The sequence below is a fragment of the Eubalaena glacialis genome, chromosome 17 (assembly GCF_028564815.1).
Source record: "Eubalaena glacialis isolate mEubGla1 chromosome 17, mEubGla1.1.hap2.+ XY, whole genome shotgun sequence".
Taxonomy (NCBI): Eukaryota; Metazoa; Chordata; class Mammalia; order Artiodactyla; family Balaenidae; genus Eubalaena; species Eubalaena glacialis.
The window spans coordinates 49,385,983-49,410,350 of record NC_083732.1 but is presented as its reverse complement, the minus strand read 5'-3'; the positions used below and the strand labels follow the sequence as shown (position 1 = coordinate 49,410,350).

At 37.1% G+C, this 24,368-nt stretch overlaps 1 protein-coding gene across 2 annotated transcripts in view; it reads right to left on the bottom strand.

Annotated features, from left to right (window-relative positions):
- Window positions 1–24,368, bottom strand: part of CPQ (carboxypeptidase Q) — a 523,824-nt gene that overhangs the window by 276,273 nt on the left and 223,183 nt on the right. For both annotated transcript variants that reach the window (XM_061171373.1, XM_061171374.1), the window contains exon 4: window positions 5,570–5,777. In XM_061171373.1, the coding sequence (XP_061027356.1) occupies window positions 5,570–5,777 (208 nt within the window). The remainder of the gene's footprint in view (window positions 1–5,569; window positions 5,778–24,368) is intronic.

Genomic DNA, 24,368 nt, shown 5'->3' with positions numbered 1-24,368 from the left:
CATGACTTGAATGCTGAATCAACAAAATCCCACAGATTTAAACGTTACCCATCCAGCTAAAGTGAGCCCAGGCACAATGGAGTATCTTTGAGGTAGAAATAAATGGGAGTCAGGAAATCTGGAGTCACATTCCAGATGTGTCCTATCAGGCATTTGTTGTGTCTCCTTCGTCAGGTCACTCAGATTCAGTTTCCTCATCTGAAAGTCACGGAATTGGTACTAAATTGCTAAGATCCTTACCTGTCTGTCTCTGCCTGTCTAAGACTATTCTAAGAGGTAGGATACCCTCTATTGATTTAATAAAAAATAAAACCTATTCATGGATGGCAACAAGTTTCTTATAAATTTTCCAATGCAAATTAGCTCTTTAATAAAAGGTAGTAGAATAACATGGCAATTTTAGTGCCAGGGAGGATCAGCTCAGAAGTCAAAGAACTCTCGTTCCCACCCTCTCAGACTCATTCTCAACCATGGATGGGCCTCACAGATACAATGATTTCCCAGGGAAAAAGCTGTCTGACAGAAAGGAGTTGCAAAGCCTAATGTCAGAGCTTCCAGAGGCCTGCTTTCCCCCAGTGAAATGCACCCCCTCTAAGTGTTCAAGGTCTGCTGAATCCTGCACAACATGCCCAAATCACAGAGGAGCAGTTTCAGAAGAGGTGGAGAGAGAATTCCATGCCTGGAGGAGCCATCTCGTGGGGTTTTAGGAAGAGGGTAGGATTTATGTCTATAATACCCTTATTCTGCCTTTTCACATATTGAAACCCAATAAAGTATTTGTATGATTGGCATTTTTTAAAAGCCTGTGGTTAATTCAGTCAAGGCTTATGTCTGGATTATGGCAGTAGGGTTCTGAAATATGTTAATGCTTCGTTAATCATATATTCACTTTTCCAGAGCTGAAATTCGCCACATGTCGTCCATGGATCTCAGGCCAAATCAGAAGGATTCTTTATGTGGTAACTGCTTCCCTTTCATCAAGGTGCTGTGCATGTAAGGGGTTGTGCTGGGCGTCACCACCGAAGATATCAGCCACTACCTGAGCATTAGCTCACTTTCAAGTCACCCAGGACACTCGGCTGCAGGAAGAATAATGGTGATTTCAACATATCCTCTTCATTTTTATTTTTATATTAAAAAAAATTTTTTTTATTAATTTTTATTGGCGTATAGTTGCTTTACAATGTTGTGTTAGTTTCTTGCTGTACAGCACAGTGAATCAGTCATACGTATACACATATGCACTCTTTTTTAGATTTCCTTCCCATTTAGGGTACCACGGAGCACCGAGTAGAGTTCCCTGTGCCATACAGTCTGTTCTAATTAGTTATCTATTTTATATATAGTAGTGTATATATGTCAGTCCCAATCTCTCAATTCATCCCATCCCCCCTTTCCCCCTTGGTAACCATAAGTTTGTTCTCTACATCTGTGACTCTATTTCTGCTTTGCAAATAAGTTCATCTCTACCATTTTTCTAGATTCCACATATAAGTGATATTATACGATATTTGTTTTTCTCTTTCTGACTTACTTCACTCTGTATGACAGTCTCTAGGCCCATCCACGTCTCTGCAAATGTCACTATATCGTTGCTTTTTATGGCTAATATTCCACTGTATATATGCACCACATCTTCTTTATCCACTCCTCTGTTGATGGACATTTAGGTGCTTCCATGTCCTGGCTATTGTAAATAGTGCTGCAGTGAACATCAGGGTGCATGCATCCTTTTGAATTATGGTTTTCTCTGGATATATGCCTAAGAGTGGGATTGCTGGGTTCCTCTTCATTTTTAGAAATAATTTCCACTGCATCTAGTTTGCTCAGCATTATTCAGCACTATTCTTTAGTATAAAAAGGAGCAAGGTAGCAAGGACGTGTCAGGGATGAGTTAGTCAACCTAAACTATCAAGACCAACGTGTATGTCATTCAGCATACTTATAATTAAAAATAAAGTTGAATGATTTTAGAAAAGTTTGTCAGAGTTTAGGAGAGCTGAACTCACTCACTAGCCAATGAAAGAATGGGTCTTTCAGTTGGTACTGAATCTCCATCATACACTTCCTTTCCCTCTTTCTTCATTCTAATTTTCTGCTCATTTATAAATTGTACTATATTATTTAATCATAACTGCCTCCTGTTTAACCCCCCCAAACGCCCCCCTTCATGGTCTCTTTTCTTCCATCTTCTTCACCTCTGGTCACTTACCTCAGCATTTACCTAGATCATAACCTTTATCTTATAGGGAACAGGAGAGGGGACCTGACAGCATGGAAACACCATTTTGAGATCGGTGTTTTAAAAGATAACTGAACTGCATTGCAAAAATGCAGACGCAGAAAGAGAACAGAAGAAAAGAAAGTCAGGAGGGAAATAGCAAGGGCCTGAATTAGAACAGTAATGACAGTAAAGACAGGACAGGAACAGATTTTTTTTTTTTTTTTAAATAGGCTGAAAGTAGACTGAATAGGATATGGTTCCTGACTGTAGGACAGTAACAAAGAGGAGAGAATGAAAAACAACTTGAAGTTTCTGAATGTGCTGATAGGTAAATATGGTTCCTTTAACAGAGACAAGAAACCAAGACGAGGTGTTAGGTGTGAGGGAGTTGATGGACTCGAGTTTAGCCATACAGAGTTGCATTCATGGGTGATGTCCAATGTGTCTATGGACAACCAATGTTCCAGATGGGCAGGAAAACGTCTGGATTTAAAGACAATAGAGATTAAGGAAATCTTCCACTTGTTTTCTTCCTTTATTCTTCTCTTCATTTTACTGAATTAAAATATGCATTGAGAAGCTACTGCATGCCAATTTCTGGGATAGGCATTAGGGAAAAAGAGAAAAGAAAGTAAACAGAATGCTCAGGGCATCTGCAAGTTCTGGTGGGAGATGACAGCATAACAATGGCATAAAATGGTGGGATGAGGGGAGGGTTCCCAGAGGAGGCTTTATCAGGGATGGATGGTGCTTACTAAGGTTCATTAACTCACCTCACACCTGGAGGGGAGAACACACGCTTTCCACTTCCCTTCATGGTCTAGACATGCCCTGTGGTTCCAGGCAGGCTGTAAGGCAGATTCCCCCCCAAACACAGCCACATGGACTTCACTTCACTGCACTCACCCACATTCCTTCCGGGCAAGTGATGCTGTGACTTCTTTGTGGGAGACCTTTTGTTAATCTTCTATCTTTTACATGTAGGCAACAAGGTATTTATAGCTAACTCTTGGAATGCTGTGCAATGTTATGATAGAGGTAAAAGTTTAATCCTGATTCCTGGGACAGCTCTGAAATTCTCCATCACTCTCCCGGAGAAGGCGCTACCCCCATAGAATACAGAGGTTGAAGCATCTTGACAGAGATTAGGGTGCTTAAGATTCAGGCCAGCCCCACAATTCCTCCCCTAGGCACTTACCCAAGGAGGAATAAAAACATACGGCCATAGGAAGACTTATACAAGAATGTTCACAGACACTTTATTCATAACAGTCAAAAACTAGAAACCACCCAAATGTCCATCATCACCAGTGAATGGATAAACACACTGTGAAATGTGTCTCGGGCTGCAGCAGCTGGAGGGTTGAGGTGGTGCTGTGAAATATTACCCAGCAGTATAAAGGAATGGACAGCAGATACAACAACACGGATAAACCTCAAAAGCATTACGCTGAGTGAGAGAAGCCAGCCCGAAAGACTCCACTTACATGGTTCCCCCTATATGAAATTCTAGAGAAGAAAAAGCTATAGTTCCAGAAAGCAGATCAGTGGTGCCCAGGGGACAGGGGAGTAGAGGAGGAGATGGACTGCAAAGGGGCACAAGGGAACATTTGGGGTGATGAAAATACTCTCGGCTATGACTGTGCTTACATTACTGGATTACATTTTTCAACACTCATCGAATTGTACTCTTAAATTTGGTAAGTTTATTTTATGTAAATTATACCTCAATAAAACTGATTGGAAAAACAGTCATGCAGGGCTGAGGAGGAGGGCCGAGCACGCTCAGCTGGAAGATGCCGGCGTTCCTGGGAAGCTCTGAGCCAGCACTACCTCAACCCTCCAGCTGCTGCAGCCCGAGAACGCCTCTGTTTTAATGCTTTGACCTCAGACCCCGACACCCACTGGCCGTTTCCGATTAAGGTTCCAATAACTCACTCTCACCTTGCCACCCACCTTTAGGCCAGAATCAGCCTGCTCATCCAGACAATTGATAATATATCATCCTAACCTCCTCCCACCCTGGACTAGGGATTACACTCTAAGGGTTCTGACTACTCAGTACCTGAAACGTGGACTCTTGGCTCTTCTGTTGTTCTCGGTTTCCCAAAGAGACAAGGGGCTGGGCTTATTTGTTTTCTCAACATTTAAAACTACAGTTTCTCTACACTGTCTCACCCTCCATGGTCCTACTGAGATCTTGCTTTTCCGTTATCCCTGCGGCCGTAACCCCAGGGTTGACACATGCCCAGGTCCAGGGAGCAGGTCATTTAGGAAGGGAGAAAAGGGTCCCAAAACGTAAAATGCATCTTTACTGCAGTGCAATCCTTTAAGTGTGAGAGAGGCCCTGAGTCAGGACACGTGCAGAAGGACTGTTTCTCCATTACTGTGTGCCTGTTCCTTCATCCCACTGACGTTCTTAAACAAAATACAAGTCTGAGCTGCCCAAACAGCTATATTTTTAAGTGCTATTTTCAGAATTTCAATAACTACTAATAAAGAAGGTTTGTACCAGAAACCTTATGAAAACCATCTTTTGTACACTTTATGTCATAGGAAGTAAACTGACATGACATTCAATGAGCGCATGTGATGCGACAAACACTATAGTAGGAGGCTATCAGATATGCATTATCTAGTCTAGCTCTCATAGTAATCCTGTTCCTCACATACACCATCCCCTTCTTTGTAGATAAATTCTCTAAGACTTAGAGAATAAGTAACTTGCTGAAGTCATTTAAGCTTTGGCTAGTATACAGTTTGAATAACGCATCTAAGACTATTTGAAGTTTCCAAATAAAAAACAAAAAAAACCCTCTAAAGATTTCACATAAACTGTGGTCTACAGCTTGGATTAATATTCACAAGGTCCTGGGTTTGAGTCCTTTCTCAGCCATTTACTAGCTGTATGGACCTTAGGCAAGTGAGTTTCCTTTAGGTTAATTTCCTCACCTGCAAAATGAAGAAAATAGACTTACTTCACAGAGCTTTGAAAGGATGAAGGAAGATAAGTCACACGATAAGCATGCTATCAACTATTGGTATGATCTCAAATGCCAAGCTGGCTCCAAATGGAAGAAATACAACACATATGAACAAATACTGCCCTCAACTATTCGGAGTTGGATTTCCACACAGTGGATCATATTCTGCCCTTCAGTTAGTCCTGCCCTTCTTCGGTCAAAGTAGTAAACTTTTGAAGGAAAAAAAAAAAGTGTCTGCCTTTAATGAGTCTATGAAGACCATCTCTGCAGACTCATTCTCTCTTTCCTAAACTGTCTCTAAAAACTAAAACTTGACCACAACACCTTATTCCCAGACAGCCCATCCCTTGCCTTCACTCACCTGCTCCGGATACTTGCTACCAATGATCTCTGCTACAGTGTTGAAGGAATCAGCATCTGGGTAGTTCTTTGCCCCCATCTTCAGCTGAATGACAATTCTGCTCCCACGAGAAGCCATTCTTGACATCATCTCTGCATCTTCCACCGTAATACAAGCTGTTGGGATCTTTGGCACACCATCCTGGTATTCCTGAATACCTGTGTGAGGGCTTGAGAAAAGAAGCCACCAGGTTACCTTGAAAGTGGAAATGGACCAAAAGTATTTTTTAAAAGGCTTTCACTGATCTTTGTTTTCATGTGAGGAAGGGAAAGGGTGGGCAATATTGGTTTACTTGCTATCGATGTGAATGTAATTTTTCTTTTTGATAAAAATAACTTAGAAACTTCAATTTAATAATAATTTCATTGAAAACATTACATGAAGTTTATTACTTCATTACATGAAGTCTAGGCTGCAGACTAGAAGGTCCACACGTCTGGAAGAAAACTGGCCCAGATACAACCAGCTCTCTGGTCACTGGCTGGCTTGAGAGCTACTCTCTTCCCACCCAAACACAGAGGTCTGCATATATGGCCCTGCATAGGGGTAGAACACTGTGCACGAAAACCATAGAACAACGTCTGGGGAAATGTTTGGATTCCCAGGAAGAAAAGTGCAAGATAAACCCAGGTCTGTGATTTCACTGCCACAAGAAAAAGAAAACTATTATGATTTTGGCATGAAGGGGGAAATATCACCCCAAATGGTCAAGTTTTTTCTGCTAATTTCCAGATGCTTCTTACATCACTAAAAACACTTGTAATTGAAGTTGATATTAATCTACTATTGATTCAACCTCTCCCCATGCTAACTGAGTTTATCAAATTCACTTTCTAAAACTGTTCTTTCAAACTGTCCCCTTTTACCTCTGAGGTAAAACTCCAAACCACACCACCACAACTCGCTCAGGATCACAGCTTCTGAGCGCTCACCCTATCCCATCAGTCTGTTCCCGTTTTCTGTGGAAGCACAAGCTAACAGCCTCCCTTTCCAAATTAAGTTTTCTTTTTGTACTTCCATACTCGTTTCAGGTTGTCTCATATTCAGAGAAAAGCCTTTTTCCTCCTTTGAGCCATAACACATTTCTCTCCTGTACAAGTGACTCCAATCTGCACGTGCATAAACACGATGATCCAATCTTATCACTGATTTCTCGGTGTGACTGTTATTGCTGTTACTGTGTATCAGGTGACTATTTACTGACTTAGAGAAACTGCATGACAAAGTGATTAAGAATACAGGTTCTGGAGCAAGACTGTCTGGGTTCAAATCTGGGCTGTGCTACTTATTGCTAATTGGCCTTGGGCAAGTTACGCGTCTTTGCTTCAGTGGCTTCAGCTATGATTGGCGATGGTAATTATAATACCTATTTCATAGTTATTTTGCAAATTTAGTTAACTTATACAAATAAATCACTTACCCTGGAACATAGTAAGCCCTTAATAAATGTTAAATATTTATTATACTAACTTATCTATTACATTAACCCCACAGAGAGAGAGTGTGTAATCTCAAGTCCTTAGACTTAGACCATCTAAATACATCCTTTATGGACATTTCTTAACTGCTGACTGAAAATTATATTCTTCATTAGAGAGAGACAAATGACTTATAAATTCAAAACTTATAAAACAGAAACCCTGAATCTGAATCCCTGTTCTGGAATATGCCTAATCCACTCTAACTTCCGGTTTAGGGTAGGCTATGGAGTCACATAACCTAGGTCAAATCCTGGCTCTACTATTCTCCACCTGTCTGACACCAAGCAACGTAGATTACCTCTCTGTTTCTGAGTTTCCACATCTGAAAAGTAGAGAATAATATTAGCATTGACCTCATAAGACTGCTATGAGGAATATAAGAGATAGTATATATAAAGGATTTTAAAGTGCTTGGCATATAGGAATTACTTAGCAAACATTAGTTGTTATTATTATTTCTTCAGTGTTAATTTTCCCCACTGAGTTGGTAGAGTGGTTAATGACCAAAAGTATTTTGAAACATGTAGGAAGACAATCTAAATATTTATTATTCATATTACCTTACGTGATGTCTAGGATTCAACAAACTCTCCTTGTTCTCAGGCTCTCTGACTCAAAAGGAGGTCAGTGTAACACCTCTCAATAGGCTCTTTTAAATAATGTTTCTAAACAAATTGGTACTAATAAGTTACAGGTAAGACTTCTTAATTTGGGGACAGTGAATTGGGCCATACACCAATGGCTCCACTGAGGAAAATGGCATTTTCCAACTGTGGTTCTGAATTCAAGATATAAAAAGCTTCTAATTTGTTTCTACAATTAAGCATGTTCTCCAGTGGTTGGGTATTCAGCATTGTTCAGTAGAAGTAGGCAGAGTGAAGACTCAACAGTTCTATTTAGAGTCCTGTATTTTTACTGTCAATTGTCCTACAGGAGATGATCACCATAAACATCACCTTCCTGGCCCCACTTACAAGCCCCACTTGCATTTAACAATAGCAAATGGTAAACTACAAAGGAAGCCATAAAAAATCAAAACAACAACATTTAAAGATTAATACCAATCCTTCACAAAGTCTTCGAAAAAATACAAGAGGAGGGAACACTTTCCAACTCATTCTACAAGGCCACTATTAATAAGAACAAAACTAGACAAAGACACTACAAGAAAAGAAAACTATAGACCAATATCTCTTATGAATATAAATGCAAAAAACAAAATCAACAAAATACAAACAAATTGATACAGTAACATATGAAAAGAATTTTACACCATCACCAAGTGGTATTTATTCCAGAAATGCAAGGTTGATTTAACATCAAAAAATCAATCAATGTAGTGTATTATAATAATATAATAAAGGACAAAAACCACGTGATCATCTCAATAGATGCTGACGAAGTCTTCGACAAAATCTAACGCTCCTTCATAATAAAAACACTCAACAAACTTTGAATGGAAGGGAACTTCCTCAACCTAATAAAAGGTATCTATGAAAAACCCACAGCTACCGTCATACATAGTGGTAGAAGACTGAATGTTTTTCCCCTGAGATCAGAAACAAGGCTAGGATGTCTGCTCTGCCCACTTCTATTCAATGTTGTACTGGAGGTTCTAGCCAGGAAAATCAGACAAGAAAAAGAAATAAAAGAAATCAAGGTTGGAAACAGAAGTAAAACTATCTCTGTCCACAAAGGGTCACATATATAGAAAATCCTAAGGAATCCACATGCACACACACAAAAAACTATTAGAACTAATTAACAAGCTCAGCAAAGTTGCAGGATACAATATCAATACACAAAAATCAATTGCACAGCAGTAATAAACAATACAGTGTAGTAGCAACACAGTAGCAATGAACAATCTGAAAATTAAGTAAACAATTGCATTTTCATTAGCAACAAAAAGAATAAAATACTACAAATAAATTTAACAAAAGAAGTGCAAGGGGCTTCCCTGGTGGCGCAGTGGTTGAGAACCTGCCTGCCAATGCAGGGGACACGGGTTCGAGCCCTGGTCTGGGAAGATCCCACATGCCGCGGAGCAGCTAGGCCCGTAAGCCACAACTACTGAGTCTGCGCGTCTGGAGCCTGTGCTCCGCAACAAGAGAGCCCGCGATAGTGAAGAGGCCCGCGCGCCGCGATGAAGAGTGGCCCCCGCTTGCCGTAACTGGAGAAAGCCCTCACACAGAAACGAAGACCCAACACAGCCAAAAATAAATAAATAAAATAAAGAATTATAAAAAAAAAAAAGGAGCTTCCTTCTTAAAAAAAAAAAAAGTGCAAGATTCGTACGATGAAAACTGCAAAATGTTGTTTAAATAAATTAAAGAAGATCCTAATGTATTGAAAAGTGCCCCATGTTTATGGATTAGAAGACTTTACATTCTTAAGATGGTAATACTCCCCAAATTGATTTACAGATTCCGTGCAATTCTTCTCAAAATTCCACCTGCCTTTTTTGAAGAAATTTACAAGCTGATTCTAAAATTCATATGGAAAAGGAAGGGACTTAAAATAACCAACACAAGTTGAAAAAGTAGAACAAAACTGGTGGACTCACACTTCTAAATTTAAAAACATACTACAAATCGATAGTAATTAAAAAAGTGGTACTGGTATAAGGATAGACACATAGATCAATAAAATAGAATTGAGAATACAGAAATAAAGTTTATAAGATTGGTCAATTCATTTTCAACGAGGGGGCCAAGATAATTCAATGGGGATAAAACAGTGTTTCCACAAATGGTGCTGGGGCCAACCAGATACCCACATGAAAAAGAGTGAAGTCGCACCCCTACATCACACACAAAAAAATTCAAAATGAATCACAGACCTAAATGTAAACTGGCACACATATGTTTATAGCACTACTCAGAATAGTCCAAAGGTGGAAACAACCCTAATGTCCATCAACTGATGAGTAGATAAACAAATTTGGTATATCTATACAATGGAATAGTATTCAGCAATAAAAAAAAAATGTTCTGAAACATGCTACAACATGAACGAACCTTGAAAACCTTGAACCTTCTTTCACTTCTTTCCTAAGTGAAAGAAGCCAGTCACACAAGACCACATGTTGTAAAATTCCACTTATAAGAAATGTTCAGAATAGGCAAATTCACAGAGGTAGAAAGTAAATTTTAGGTTGCCTTGCACTGTTGGAAGGGACAGGGAAATGGGAAGTGAATGCTAACTGTTAGGGATTTCTTTTCAGGATGATGAAAATGTTCTAAACTAAAATTAGACAGTGATGGTGTTTGCACAACTCTTTGAATATACTAAAAAACACCAAACTGTGTGTGCTAAAATGGTAAATTGTATGGTTTGTGAATTTACCCCAATAAAACTTCTAATATAAAAAATCAAAATAAAAATCTTAAGGTTCCAGATTTCTCTTTAAGAGGAAAATCCTGGTATCTTTTTCATTCAAAAATCATGCTTCTATGGCTCTGGTTTATGAGATGTATGAAAACAAAGCCTGCTGGTCTCTGTGCTTGCAAGAGAGTATACCCAAAATATAAAATGAACACGGAAACTGTAAGTCTTAATAATCTTTTCAAATTTTACTAAATTTCTTGTGTATGTTTTGTAAAGTGATATAATTTGAAGTCAGCTGAAAATTGTCTTTTATCTACATAAAATAAGTGCAAGGTTTAAACAAATACGTTTGACATTTCCCACCTGATTACCACACATCAGTCAAACTCCCTTAATGCTAGTCACTTTTCACTAGCTCTTTATAAAAGATACCAGGCACTTTGTTTCTGAGCATCAAAATTTGCAAAGCTCAAATCAACCATTGGAACTGGGTGTCTGCTTATGATGTTAAATATCCAACATGAGGAAAATTATGTATCCTTACTGAGGAATATGTAGGTTTTCACAGAGGCATAGAACACATTGACTGAAGTAAAAATTATTCACAACACAATGAAGTCTTGGAATGTTTCCTAAAGAAAGAGTCTAGAGGTGGTAATGATTATGAGGACTGGGAGCTTTTGAAGCTATAGTCTCTTGTTTCTATGAGAGGTTTTTTTTAACTTCCTTATTAGGATGGTTAAAAGAGCACCTATTCTGTTTAACAGAAAGGCTTGTCTGCTTTAAAAATCAGTTTGATTGAAAATAACTCTCTTGGAAAAATTACAATTGACTTTATTAAATTTTTTTAGATCTAGCACTTTAAGAGTAAATTCATCTCAGACTTTTATACTGTAATTAACAACAATAAGGGTAAATTGATCTCAGGCATTTATACTGTCATGAAAAATACAAAAGCAAAAGGATTCATTTACACCATAATTTTGCAAAAAAGGAAACCCTGAAATATTTCCAACTCCCACAGGTTAAAAATAAAAAACAAAAATAACCTGACCAAGAGAGAGGAGGTAGGACTAAATTTCATTCCTAATTTCTATAATTCAGTTGAAATGGCAGAAGAGAGAGAAGAAAAAGTCAAATTCTTGAATTCTATTCCATATTGATGACAGACTCCACATGAGCAAAACTCAACCAACATGTTTAATATCATATTCATGGGCAGATCTCAGTAAGGAGACTATTACAGACACAGCATCAGAGAGATGTACCTTCTTGCAAAACAGAGGAACCCAGCCAGCTCCACAAGACTGTGAGACAGAAGGAAGATGGTCAAAATGCTTAGAGGAATAAAACCGTGTGATTTTTTAACATCCACAGCATATAGGAAGGGCTTTCGGCTAATTTCTCTAAGACACAAAAATGTAAAGACCTGCCTGTAAAATAAATAGAAAAGAGAATTCAGTATACCTAAAAAAAAATTTATACTTAATATTTTGTTACCTAGAAAGTACTGCATAAATACTAGTTTATTATTATTAGATATTTTGTAAGCTAAAGTAATCATCAAAAATATATGTGGGGGCTTCCCTGGTGGCGCAGTGGTTGAGAGTCTGCCTGCCAATGCAGGGCACACGGGTTCGAGCCCTGGTCTGGGAGGATCCCACATGCCGCGGAGCAACTGGGCCCGTGAGCCACAACTACTGAGCCTGTGCGTCTGGAGCCTGTGCTCCGCAACAAGAGAGGCCGTGACAGTGAGAGGCCCGCGCACCGCAATGAAGAGTGGCCCCTGCTCGCCGCAACTAGAGAAAGCCCTCGCACAGAAACGAAGACCCAATACAGCTAAAAATAAATAAATAAATTAATTAACTAATTAAAAAAAAAAATATGTGTTCCCTTTTTTCCTTTCTGATCTCGTTCTTCTGTATAAGTTACAATTTTCTGCTAACGTACAGTTATTTCATCATCTTAATTTGTTTTTTTCTTATATGTTCCTCCAATCTTTACAATTTCTAAAAGGAATTATGTATTAGGTAAGATGAAAATCTACCCTGGAATAACAAAAATGTTACAATAGATAATTTCTTTAATAAAAATGGTAATAATGATAAAGATGTGGAGCAACATAAAAATCATTGATAAATGAAGATGGTAACTTTAACCAACAAAATGCTCTATCCATTTTACTAACTAAATATTGTTTTGAGTTTAAGCCTCAATGGGAAACATTTCTGATTAACTGGACTGGAAAGTATTTAAAGATCATCTGACCCAAGATCTCTGTCTTCTCAGTCAGAAATATCCTAAGTTTCTATTATTAACTCTGTTAAACTATGCTAATCTCTCATTACCCTCAGAGCCCAACATCCTCTTATTAGAACAGAACTGAAGATATAACTCATAGCACATGGTATAGACTGAATGTTTGTGTCCCTCCAAAATTTATATGTTGGAATTCTAACCCACATGGCGATGGTTTTAGGAGGTGGGGTCTTTGGCAAGTGACTAGGTCATGAGGACATAGCCTACCTGCGTGGTATTAGTACCCTTATAAAAGAGGCCCCAGAAAGATCCCTCACTCCTTCCACCACATGAGGTTACAGTGAAAAAATAGCCATCTAGGAAGTGGGTGCTCGCCAGACACTGAGTGTGCGGGCACCATGATCTTGGGACTTCCCAGCCTACAAAACTGTAAGAAATAACCGTTGGTTGTTCATAAGCCCCCCAGTCTACAGTATTTTTTTTTATAAAAGCCTAAACAAACTAGACAGCATATTTTGTCAGAAGGGAAACAAGATAAAGCCATTTGAATTATTTAATATCCATTCTTTTTTTTTTTTTTTTTTTGATGTGGACCATTTTTAAAGTCTTCATTGAATTTCTTACAATATTGCTTCTAATATTTTATGTTTTGGGTTTTTTTTTTTTGTCCGCAAGGCATGTGGGATCTTAGCTCCTCAACCAGTGGTCAAACCCACACCTCCTGCATTGGAAGGTGAAGTCTTAACCACTGGACCACCAGGGAAGTCCCTAATGTCCATCCTTGATTAAAACTCTGGGGGAAAAAAAGGAATGGTTGATTTCTTTCTTGACATGAAGAAAATATTTTTAAAACAAAGCATCAGATAGTCATACAAAGGTCAGATCAAGATGGCAGAGTAGGAGGATGTGGAGCTCACCTCCCGCCACAAACACATCAAAAATACATCTACACGTGGAACAATTCTCATGGAAAACTACCTGGAAACTGGCAGAAGAACTCCTATACAACCAAAGCTGCAAGAAAGATTTCCACATAACTGGGTAAGGATGGAAAAAATGCATAGGGTTGGGACCTCCACCCCTGGGAGGGATCTGAAAGAAAAAGAAGGTTTTCACAGGCAGACCCTCGCCCTGGGGATTGAGTAGGTTGAGCGACAGACTGGGTGTCCCAGTCTTGGGGTCCTACATGGAGAAGACAAGCCCTCTTGGCTGCTGGGAGAACCGCAGGAACTGGAGAAGGGCTGGAGAAGCCTAGACTCTACTCATAAAGAGTGTGTGGGTGCTGGCTTGCCAACAAACAGGGTGGAGAGAGCTCTGCATGGTGGCTGCCACCTCACCACTCTCCTGAATCCAAGTGGGGTGAACACCCCGGCCCTGCCCACTCCACACCACATCTTGGCACTGGATCTGGGGAAGACAGGCCCTGGGAGAAGACTCAATCTAGAGATGCAGAGGAGGCTAGGGGGTGTGGGGTATGGTCCAGGTGGGGCAGCAGCAACCAATGCTGGCACTAACTCAGTCTGCACTAATGAAGCAGCCCACTTCAACTTCTCCAGCCACAGTGCCCCAACTCCCAACCCCCACCTAGTGAATGCTCCAGCCCCACCCACTCCACACCACAGCCTTGCCCTAGATCACACAACGCTAGATGACATTGTACTAGATGACCACAACAGGGGAAGGGACACAACTTGGGTTGTGTCTGAGTGGACCTGCAGACACCTACACAGGCAATGCCATCAGATCTCTGTGAGTGCACAAGCCTCACTTACTTCAATACTACTCTCCTTTGGGGCAAAACACACACTCAAAGGGAACAGAGTCTGCTTGAGCCCAACCCTCAGGACTTCTGCTCAAGCAACTGGGGAGCAGACCCCACCCCAACAGGCCAGCAATAGCTATGGAGCAGAGAGAAAGTTCCACCTCACATGCTGCATAGGCTTTCGATCCTCCAATACCAACCACACTCCCTACCAAGGTGATGGTGGCCAGCACACACTGAGGAAAGACATGGCTGGTGTCTACATCAGAACCAGCCCTCACACCAAAGACACTGGATAAACACAGTCTACCTGGCGACACTCCCACATAAAAACACCCCTTCAAGACCACAATAGGTAACTATTCCTCCTAAATTCACAGAAACAGAGAAAGTTGAGTAAAATGAAAAGGCAGAGGAACTACTCCCAATTAAAAGAGCAAGAGAAAACACTGAAAAACTAAATAATGAAACAGAGATCATCAGTCTACCAGACACTGAATTCAAAAAGGAGGTAATAAAAGTGTTAAATGAATTAAGAAAGATTATTAATATAAATATAGATCATTGTAACAAGTAACTAGAAACTACAAAGATGACCCAATCAAAAATAGATAATTCAATTTCTGAGATTAGAAAGCAGTCTAGAAGCAATGAATAGCTGAGTAAATGACACAGAAGAACAGAAGAACAAATAAGTGATCTGGAAAATAGAATAAGGGAAATCGCCCAATTAGAAGAGCAGACAGAAAAACAAATGGAAAAAAAAAAAAAAGCAACATACAAGATCTCTGGGATAATATGCCAACTTACACATAATAGGGGTTCCAGAAGGAGAACAGAGAGAGAAGGGGATCAAAAATGTATTTGAAATTAATATGGCTGGAAACTTCCTAAACCTAAAGAAAGAACCAGATATCCAGGTACAGGAAGAACAGAAAGTCCCAAACAAGATGAACAAAAACAGACCCACACCAAGGCATATCATAATTAAAATAGCAAAAGTTAAAGAGAGAATTCTAAAGGCAGCAAGAGAAAAACAAAGTGTCACTTACAAGGGAACCCCCATAAAGGCTATCAGCTGATTTCTCTGCAGAAACTTGGCGAGCCAGAAGGGTGTGGCATGATATATTCAAAGTCCTGAAAGGGAAAAATCTGCAACCTAGGATATTCTATCCAGCAAGATTATCATTTAGAAGAGAAGAAGAGATAAAGAATTTCTCAGACAAGAAAATCTAAAAGAATTCAGCAATACTAAACCTACCCTAAAAGAAATGTTGAAAGATCTTACCTAATGGAAAACAAGCAAGAATCCATAGGAAAGGAAAAATCCTAATAGGAAAGGCGAATACAGACTAAGGGTTGAAGATCACTTAAGTAAGCCAGATTTTTTTTTTAAGTTGTAAAAGTGACTATAACTACAATAAACAGTAAAAGGGATAAGCATGAAGATATAAAATAGGACATCCAAAACACAAAATGTGGAGGAGGGGAGTAAAAAATGTAGATCTTTTAGAATGTGTCTGAACTTAAATGATGATCACTTTAAAGCAACTATGTATAGTTATGAGTCAACATACATGAACCCCATGGTAACAACAAATCCAAACCCACAATAAATTTATAAAAACCAAAAAGAAAGGGACTGAAGCATACTACAAAAGAAAATCATCAAACCACAACAGGAAAAACAAAAAGAAGAAATGAGCAAAGAAAGACTCCAAAAACAACTGGAAAACAAGGAATAAAACAGTACATACCTATCAATAATCACATCAAATGTCAATGGACTAAATGTTCTGATCAAAAGATATAGAGTGGCTTAGTGGATTAAAAAAAAAATAGCAAGAACCTTCAATATGCTGCCTACAAGAGACTCACTTCAGGGCAAAAGACACACACAGACTGAAAGTGAGAGGATGGAAAAAGACATTTCATGCAAATGGAAATGACAAAAAAGAGGGGGTAGCAATATTCATATCAGACAAAATAGACTTTAAAACCAAGGCCATAAAAAAAGACTAGAAGGGCATTATATAATGATAAAGGGATCAAAACAAGAAGATATTACACTTGTTAACATACATACACCCAATACAGCAGCACCTAAATATATAAAGCAAATACTAACAGACATAAAGGGAGAAACTGACAATAATACAATAATAGTAGGACTTTAACACCCTACTGACATCAATGGACAGATCATCCAGACAGAAAATCAATAAGGTAAGAGAGGTCCTAAATGACACAATAGACTAGTTGGACTTAATTGATATCTACAGGACATTACACCTCCCAAAAAAACAGAAGACACATTCTTTCAAAGCATGCATGGAACATTCTCCAGGATAGACCATACACTGAGTCACAAAACAAGCCTCAACAAATGTAAAAGGATAGAAATTATACCAAGCATCTTTTCTGACCACAACAGTATGAAACTAAAAATCAACTACAGAAAGAAAAATGAGAAAAGAACAAACATGTGGAAGCTAAACAACATGCTACTAAAAAACCAATAGGCCAATTGATGAAATCAAAGAAATCAAAAAGAAATCTCAAGACAAACGAAAATGAAAACACAATTTTACAAAATCTATGGGATGCAGCAAAAGCAGTTCTAAAAGGGAAGTTCATAGCAATACAGGCCTTCCTCAAGAAAAAAGAAAAATCTCAAATAAACAACCTAACCTACCACCTAAGATAATTACCAAAAAGAGAGCAAATGAACTCTAAAGTCAGCAGAAGAAAGGAAATAATAAAGATCAGAGAGGAAATAAATAAAACAGAGATCAGAAAAACAATAGAAAGAAATCAATGAAAACAAGAGCTGCTTTTCTTTTTTTTAAAGATAAAGAAGATTGACAAACTTTTACCCAGGCTAAGCAAGAAGAAAAGAGGGAGGGCATTGCTAATGATTAGAGAAATGCAAATCAAAACCACAATGAGGTATCACCTCACACCAATAGAATAGCTATCATCAAAAAGTTTACAAATAACAAATGTTGGAGAGGATGTGGAGAAAAGGGAATACACTGTTGGTGGGAATGTAAATTGGTGCAGCCACTATGGAAAACAGTATGGAGGTTCCTTAAAAAACTAAAAATAGAACTACCATATGATCCAGAAACTCCACTCCTGGGTATATATCCAGGAAAAACAAAGGCACTAATTTGAAAAGATACATGCACCTCAATGTTCACAGCAGCAGTATTTACAACAGCTAACACATGGAAGCAACCCAAATGCCCACCAACAGACAATTGGCTTAAGAAGATGTGGGGGGTGTGTGTGTGTGTGTATATATATATATATATATGTACACACAATGATACATACACAATGGAATATTACTCAGCCATAAAAAAGAATGAAATATTGCCATTTGCACCAACACAGATAGACCTACAGAACATTATACCTAGTGAAATAAGTCAGAGAAAGACAAACACTGTATGATATCACTCACATGTGGAATGTAAAAAGTAACACAAATGAATCTATACACAAAACAGAAACAGATCTCACAGACATAGAAAACAAACTATGGCTACCAAAGTGGAGGGAAGGAGAGACAAATTAGAGGTATGGGATTAACAGATACAAACTACTATATACAAAATAGATAAGCAACAAGGATTTACTGTATAGCATAGGGAATTATACCAATATCTTATAATAACATATAATAGAATATAATCTGGAAAAAAAAACCAACTGAATCACTATGCTGTACACCTGAAACTAATACAATATTGTAAGTCAACTATACTTCAATCAAAAAAATTAAAAATTTAAAAATTAAAAATAAAGCATCAGCTAAGTACTGAAGGAAACATTAGAGCCATGTTCTCAAGGTGTTTTCTGCAGAATACCAGCTCTAAGGAACCTTGTAAGGGGCAAAAGATTCCGTGGTGAAATACAGTCAAGAAACATTGAGCATTATTTCCCTGTTTTGAGGAGTCAAGAAGCACATTAGGCTATTGATAGGCTCTGAGAAGTAACATAGTTAAGAAAAATGTTTGACTAACTAAGCATTCCCAAACTTAATTGACCATAGAACCTTTTTTTTGTAACACTTTTATCATTGCATCGTCTTATCTGAGAAATACATTGATTCACTCTCCTTAAAGGAGGACCAAGAAAATGCCTGGGCATTTTCCTTAAATGATCAATTCAAATAGCCTTTTCTCTGTAAAGACTTTTGAATACCACTAAGGCAGAGTTGGAGACTCACTCCCCTGTGTACCCCTGCTTCCCCCTCTATACTTCTGTTTATAATCCTAATGATATTGTTATATTCATGTGTTTAAACACCCCCTACTACATATGAGCTCCTCAGGAGTCTCTACCATGTCTAATTATTCTTTGTACAGCAAGAACATGTAGCTTCTACCATATTTTAAGTATTTATAGTCTCTACCATATTTTTAAGTGTTCAACAAATACATATATTCTGTATATATATTTGTTGAACACATACACACACACACACACACATATATATATATATATATATCTCCTATTTGTTCTCTTTTTCTAAAGAATCCTGACTAAAAGTTAAATTTACTTTTATTTGCAGCCAAATATATTCCCAACATTTGCAACAACCAAAGTAGAAAAATCAGTATATTGCATATTTAAAAATTATAAATATTAAAACTTTCCTTTTAAAAACATACACCTCCATATCAAGTAAATAAATCCAAATTACTGAAAGAAGCCATTATAGAAGATTCTTGGAAGATGGCAGAGTAAACCTGCCCTTCAAGAACTGCTCAAGGGAGTGCTGCAGGGTGAAATGAAAGGACACTAGACAGTAACCTGAAGCTATATAAAGAAATAAAGATCACACTAAAGATAAATAAACAGGCAATTATTAGAGCTATTTTTATTGTAATAATGGATTGTAGCTCCACTTTCTGTTTTTCATATGATTTAAGAGACTAATGCATTTAAAATAATTTTTAGTTTATGTATTGGGGCACATAATATATGAACACATAATTTTGTAACATCAACAACCAAAAAGGTTGGGGAAGGAGCTATAAAGGAACAGAGTTTTTATATGTCACTGAAGTTAAGCTAATCTAAATTCAAATTAGTGTTATAACTTTAGAATGGTAAATGTAATCCCCATGGTAACCACAAAGAAAATAGCTCTAGAATATAAACAAAAGGAAATGAGAAAGAAATGTAAACATTCCACTACAAAATAATAAACTAAACATAAAAGAAGATAGTAATGCAGCAAATGAGGGACAAAAAAGCTAAAAGGTATACAGAAAGCAAATAGCAAAATGACAGAAGTCCCTACTTATCAACAATTACTATAAATGTAAAGGGATTAAACTCTCTAATCAAAAGACAAAGATTGGAAAATTTGATCTTTTAAGTGATTCAACCATCTCCTATCTACAAGAGACTTACTTTGAAGCCAAAGACACAAACATATTGAAAGTGAACGAATGGACAAAGATATTCCTTGCAAATAGTAAGCAAAAGAGAACATGGATGGCTATACTAACATCACACAAAATAGACTTTGAATCAAAAAAAGTTTATAAGAGAAAAAGAAGGACATTATTTATTAATAAAAGGGTCGATACAGGAAGAAGATATGGCAATTATGAACATGTATGCACCTAATGACAGACTATCAGTATATATGAAACAAACACTGACAGAATTAGAATTGAGGGTAGAAATAGACAGTTCTAAAATAATAGTCTTAGACTTCAATACTCAACTCTCAATAATGGACAACAAGCAGACTGAAGATAAGTAAGGAAATAGAGGACTTAATGCAATAAAGAAACTAGATCTAACAGACATATACAGACCACTCTACACAACAACAGCATACACATTCTTCTCAAGTCCACATGAAATGTTTTCCAGGGTAGATCAAATGTTAGCCCAAAAACTGAGTCTCAATAGCTTTAAAGAGATACATATGCAAAGTATGTTCCACATACCACAGCAAAATAAAGTTAGAAATAAATATCAGAAGGAAAACTTGAAAATTCACAAATTTGTGGAAAGTAAATGACACACTCTTAACCAACCATTGGATCAAAGAAAAAAATCACAAGGGAAATTATAAAATATTTAGAGAGGAGAGAAAACAAAAATACAATATACCGAAGCTTATGGGACACAGAAAAGCAGTGCTAAGGGGGAAAATTATAGCTATAAATGCTTACATTAAAAAACAAGAAAGATCTCAAAAAGCAACCTAACTTTACAACTTAAGGAACTAGAAAGTAAAAAGCAAACTAAACCCAAAGCTAGCAGAAGGAAGAAAATAAAGTTTAGAGCAGAGATAAACGAAACAGAGAACAGAAAAACAACAGAGAAAATCAAGGAAACCAAAAGTTAGTTCTTTGAAAAGATCAACAAAATTAACAAACCTTTAGCTATCTGGACTAAGAAATAAAGACAGAAGAATCAAATTTCTAAAATCAGAAATGAAAGTGAGGACATTACTACTAATTGCACAAAAATAAAAAGGATTATAAGAGAGTACTATGAACAATTACATGTTAACAAATTGGATAACCTAGATGAAATAGACAAATTTCTAGAAACACAAAACCTACCAAGACTGAATCATGAAGAAATAGAAAATCTGAATACATCTGTAACTAATAAGAAAATTAAATCAGTAATCAAAAAAATCTCCCAACTGATGGCTTCAATGGTGGATTCTACCAAACATTTGAAGAACTAACACTAACCCGTCTCAAACTATTTCCAAAAAAATTTAAGAGGAGGGACTACTTCCTAGCTCATTCCATGAAGCCGGCATTACCCTGATACCAAAGCCAGGTAAAGACACTACAAGGAAAGAAAGCTACCAACAAATATCCCTTTTTAACTTTGATGCAAAAATCCTCAACAAAATACTAGCAAACAGAATTCAGCAGCATATTAAAAGGATTATACACGATGACCAAGTGGGATTTATTCCTAGAATGTAAGGATGGTTCAACATACAAATTCGATCAGTGTAATACACCACATTAACAGAATGAAAGAAAAAGCCCACATGATTACCTTATTTGATGAAGAAAAAAACATAACAAATGTCAAGACTCTTTCATGATAAAAACACTCAACAAACTAGTAATAGAAGGAAACTACTTCAACATAACTAAAGCCATATATGAAAAAGCCACAGCAAACATCATACTCAGTGGTGAAAGACTGAAAGTTTTTTCACTAAGATCAGGAACGAGGCAAAAGGACACTTGCAATTTCTGTTTAACATAGTACTGGAAGTTCTTGCCAGAGCTGCCAGGCAAGAAAACAAATAAATAAATAAAAGGCACCTAAATTAGAAAGAAAGAAGTAAAATTATATCTGTTCACAGATCATATTATATGTAGAAAACCCTAAAGATTCCACCAAAAAACTATTGGAAATGAATTCAGCAAAGTAGCAGGATACAAAACCAACACACAAAAATCAATTGCATCTCTATACATAAACAATGAACAAGCTGAAAAAAACAATTCCATTTACAATAACATCAAAAAGAATAGAATACTTGGGAATTAACTTAACCAAAGAGTTGAAGACTTGTACAATAAAAACTACAAAACATTGCTGAATGCAGTTAAAGAACACATAAATAAATGGAAACACATTCCATGTTCATGAATCAGAAGACTTAATATTGTTAAGATGTCAATACTACCAAAAGCCATTAGCAGATTCAATGCAATCCCTATCAAAATTCCAAGGATGTTTTGGGCAGAAATAGAAAAAATCATCCTAAAATTTATATGGCATCTCAGTGAGCCTGAATAGCCAAAACAATCTTGAAAAAGAAGATTAAACCTGAAGAACTCATGCTTCCTGATTTTAAAACTTACTACAAAACTACCACAGTCAAAACAGTGTTATGCTTGCATAAAGACAGGCATGTAGACCAATGAGATAGAATAGAGAGCCCCGAACAGACCTTTGCATAGATGGGATTTTGGGCAAGTGTGCAAAGACCATTCAATGGGGAAAGGGCATACTTTTCAATAAATGGTGCTGGGAAAACTGGATATCCACTTGCAAAGGAATGAAGTTAGACCCTTACCTAACATCATATTCAAAAATTAACTCAAAATAGATCAAAGATTTAAATGTAATACCTAAAGCTATAAAATTCTTAGGAGAAAACATAGGGCAAAAGCTTCTTGACATTGGATATGGCAATGATTTCTTGGATATAACACCAAAGGTAAAACAACAACAAAAACAGACAAATTAAACTTGATGAATATTAGAAAATTTTGTGCATCAAAAGACAATATCAACAGGTAAAAAGACAATACACAGAATGGGGGAAAATGTTTACAAATCATATCTCTGATAAGAGGTTAATATCCAGAATAAATAGAGACCTCTGAAAACTCAACAACAAAAAACCAAACAACACAATTCAAACATGGGCAAAGGACTTGAACACATATTTCAACAAAGAAGATATACAAATGGTCAATAAGCACAAGAAATGATGCTCAACTTCACTAATCATTAGGGAAATGCAAATCAAAACTTCAGTGAGATACTACCTCACACCCATTAGGATGTCTACTATCAAAAAGCAGAAAATAGCAAGTATTGGTAAGGACATGGAGAAACTGGAACCCTTGTGTGCTGTTGGTGGGAATGTGAAAGGGTACAACCTCTTTGAAAAACAGTATGGTTGTTCCTCAAAAAATTAAAAATAGAATTACCATATTACTGGCAATTCCACTTCTGGGCTTATTCCCAAAATAATTAAAAGCAGCGTCTCAAAGAGATATTTGTACACCCATGTTCATAGCAGCATTATCCACAACAGCTAAAATGTGTTAGCAACTCAAGTGACTAGATAAACAAAATGTGGTGTATACATACAATGGAATATTATTCAGCCTTAAAAAGTAAGGAAATTCTGACATATGCCACAACATGGATGAATATTGAGGGCATTATGCTAAGTGAAGTAAGGCAGTCAAAAAAGACAAATATTGTATAATTCCACTTACATGAGGTACTGAGAACAGTCAAAATCATAGAGGCAGAAAGTAGAATGGTGGTTTCCAGGGGCTGGGGGAAGGGGACACTGGGGAGTTATTCTTTCATGGGTTTAGAGTTTGAGATTTACAAGATAAAAAGAGTTATGGAGATGGGTGATTTGATGGTTGCACAACATTATGAATGTATTTAATACCACTAAATTGTACACTTAAAATGGTTAGGTGTGGTTAATGGTTAATTTTTAAAGCCATTACATACATAAATTATTAATAAAATAAAATCCAATATTGTGTAAATGGTGAGGGAAAGTATACATATATCCCATGCTGATGGTACTGTAAATTAGTTTGATATTTCTATAGTGTGATATCCCAGTATGTAGCAAGAACTATAAAAATTCTTACTTTTTTTCAGTTATTCTGCTTTGGAGAACAAACTCCATGGCAATATCATAAAATTAAAAAAAATAATTTATACTAGGATGTTCCCTGCCTCTGTGTATAAACGTGAAAATCTAGAAACAGTCCAGCAGCGGAACTTCAGGAGAGGTAGCAGGAAAATGAAAGGGTAGCATGGCAAGTAAATGGCCAAAAGCTATACATGGAAACATGTAGATAAAAATAATGTTAAGTTAAATAAAACTATGTGCATGATAAAGATTGATATATATTGAGTCAAGAGTCACTTGATTCATTGAGAAATTAGTCATCCTGTTAGACTGAAATCATGTGAACTGCAGCATTGCCAATAAACAGAATTAAATCCTTAGAAGTCTGTGCCACAGTCTGTAAAATAACGTGGAAGCAAAGCCTGAAGCTACCATAGTAGCAATTTGAATACTTGAAATTCTAGGTCACGGGCATTTGAGCACCTGTGGCAAATTAATAGAAAAATATCTGTTGAA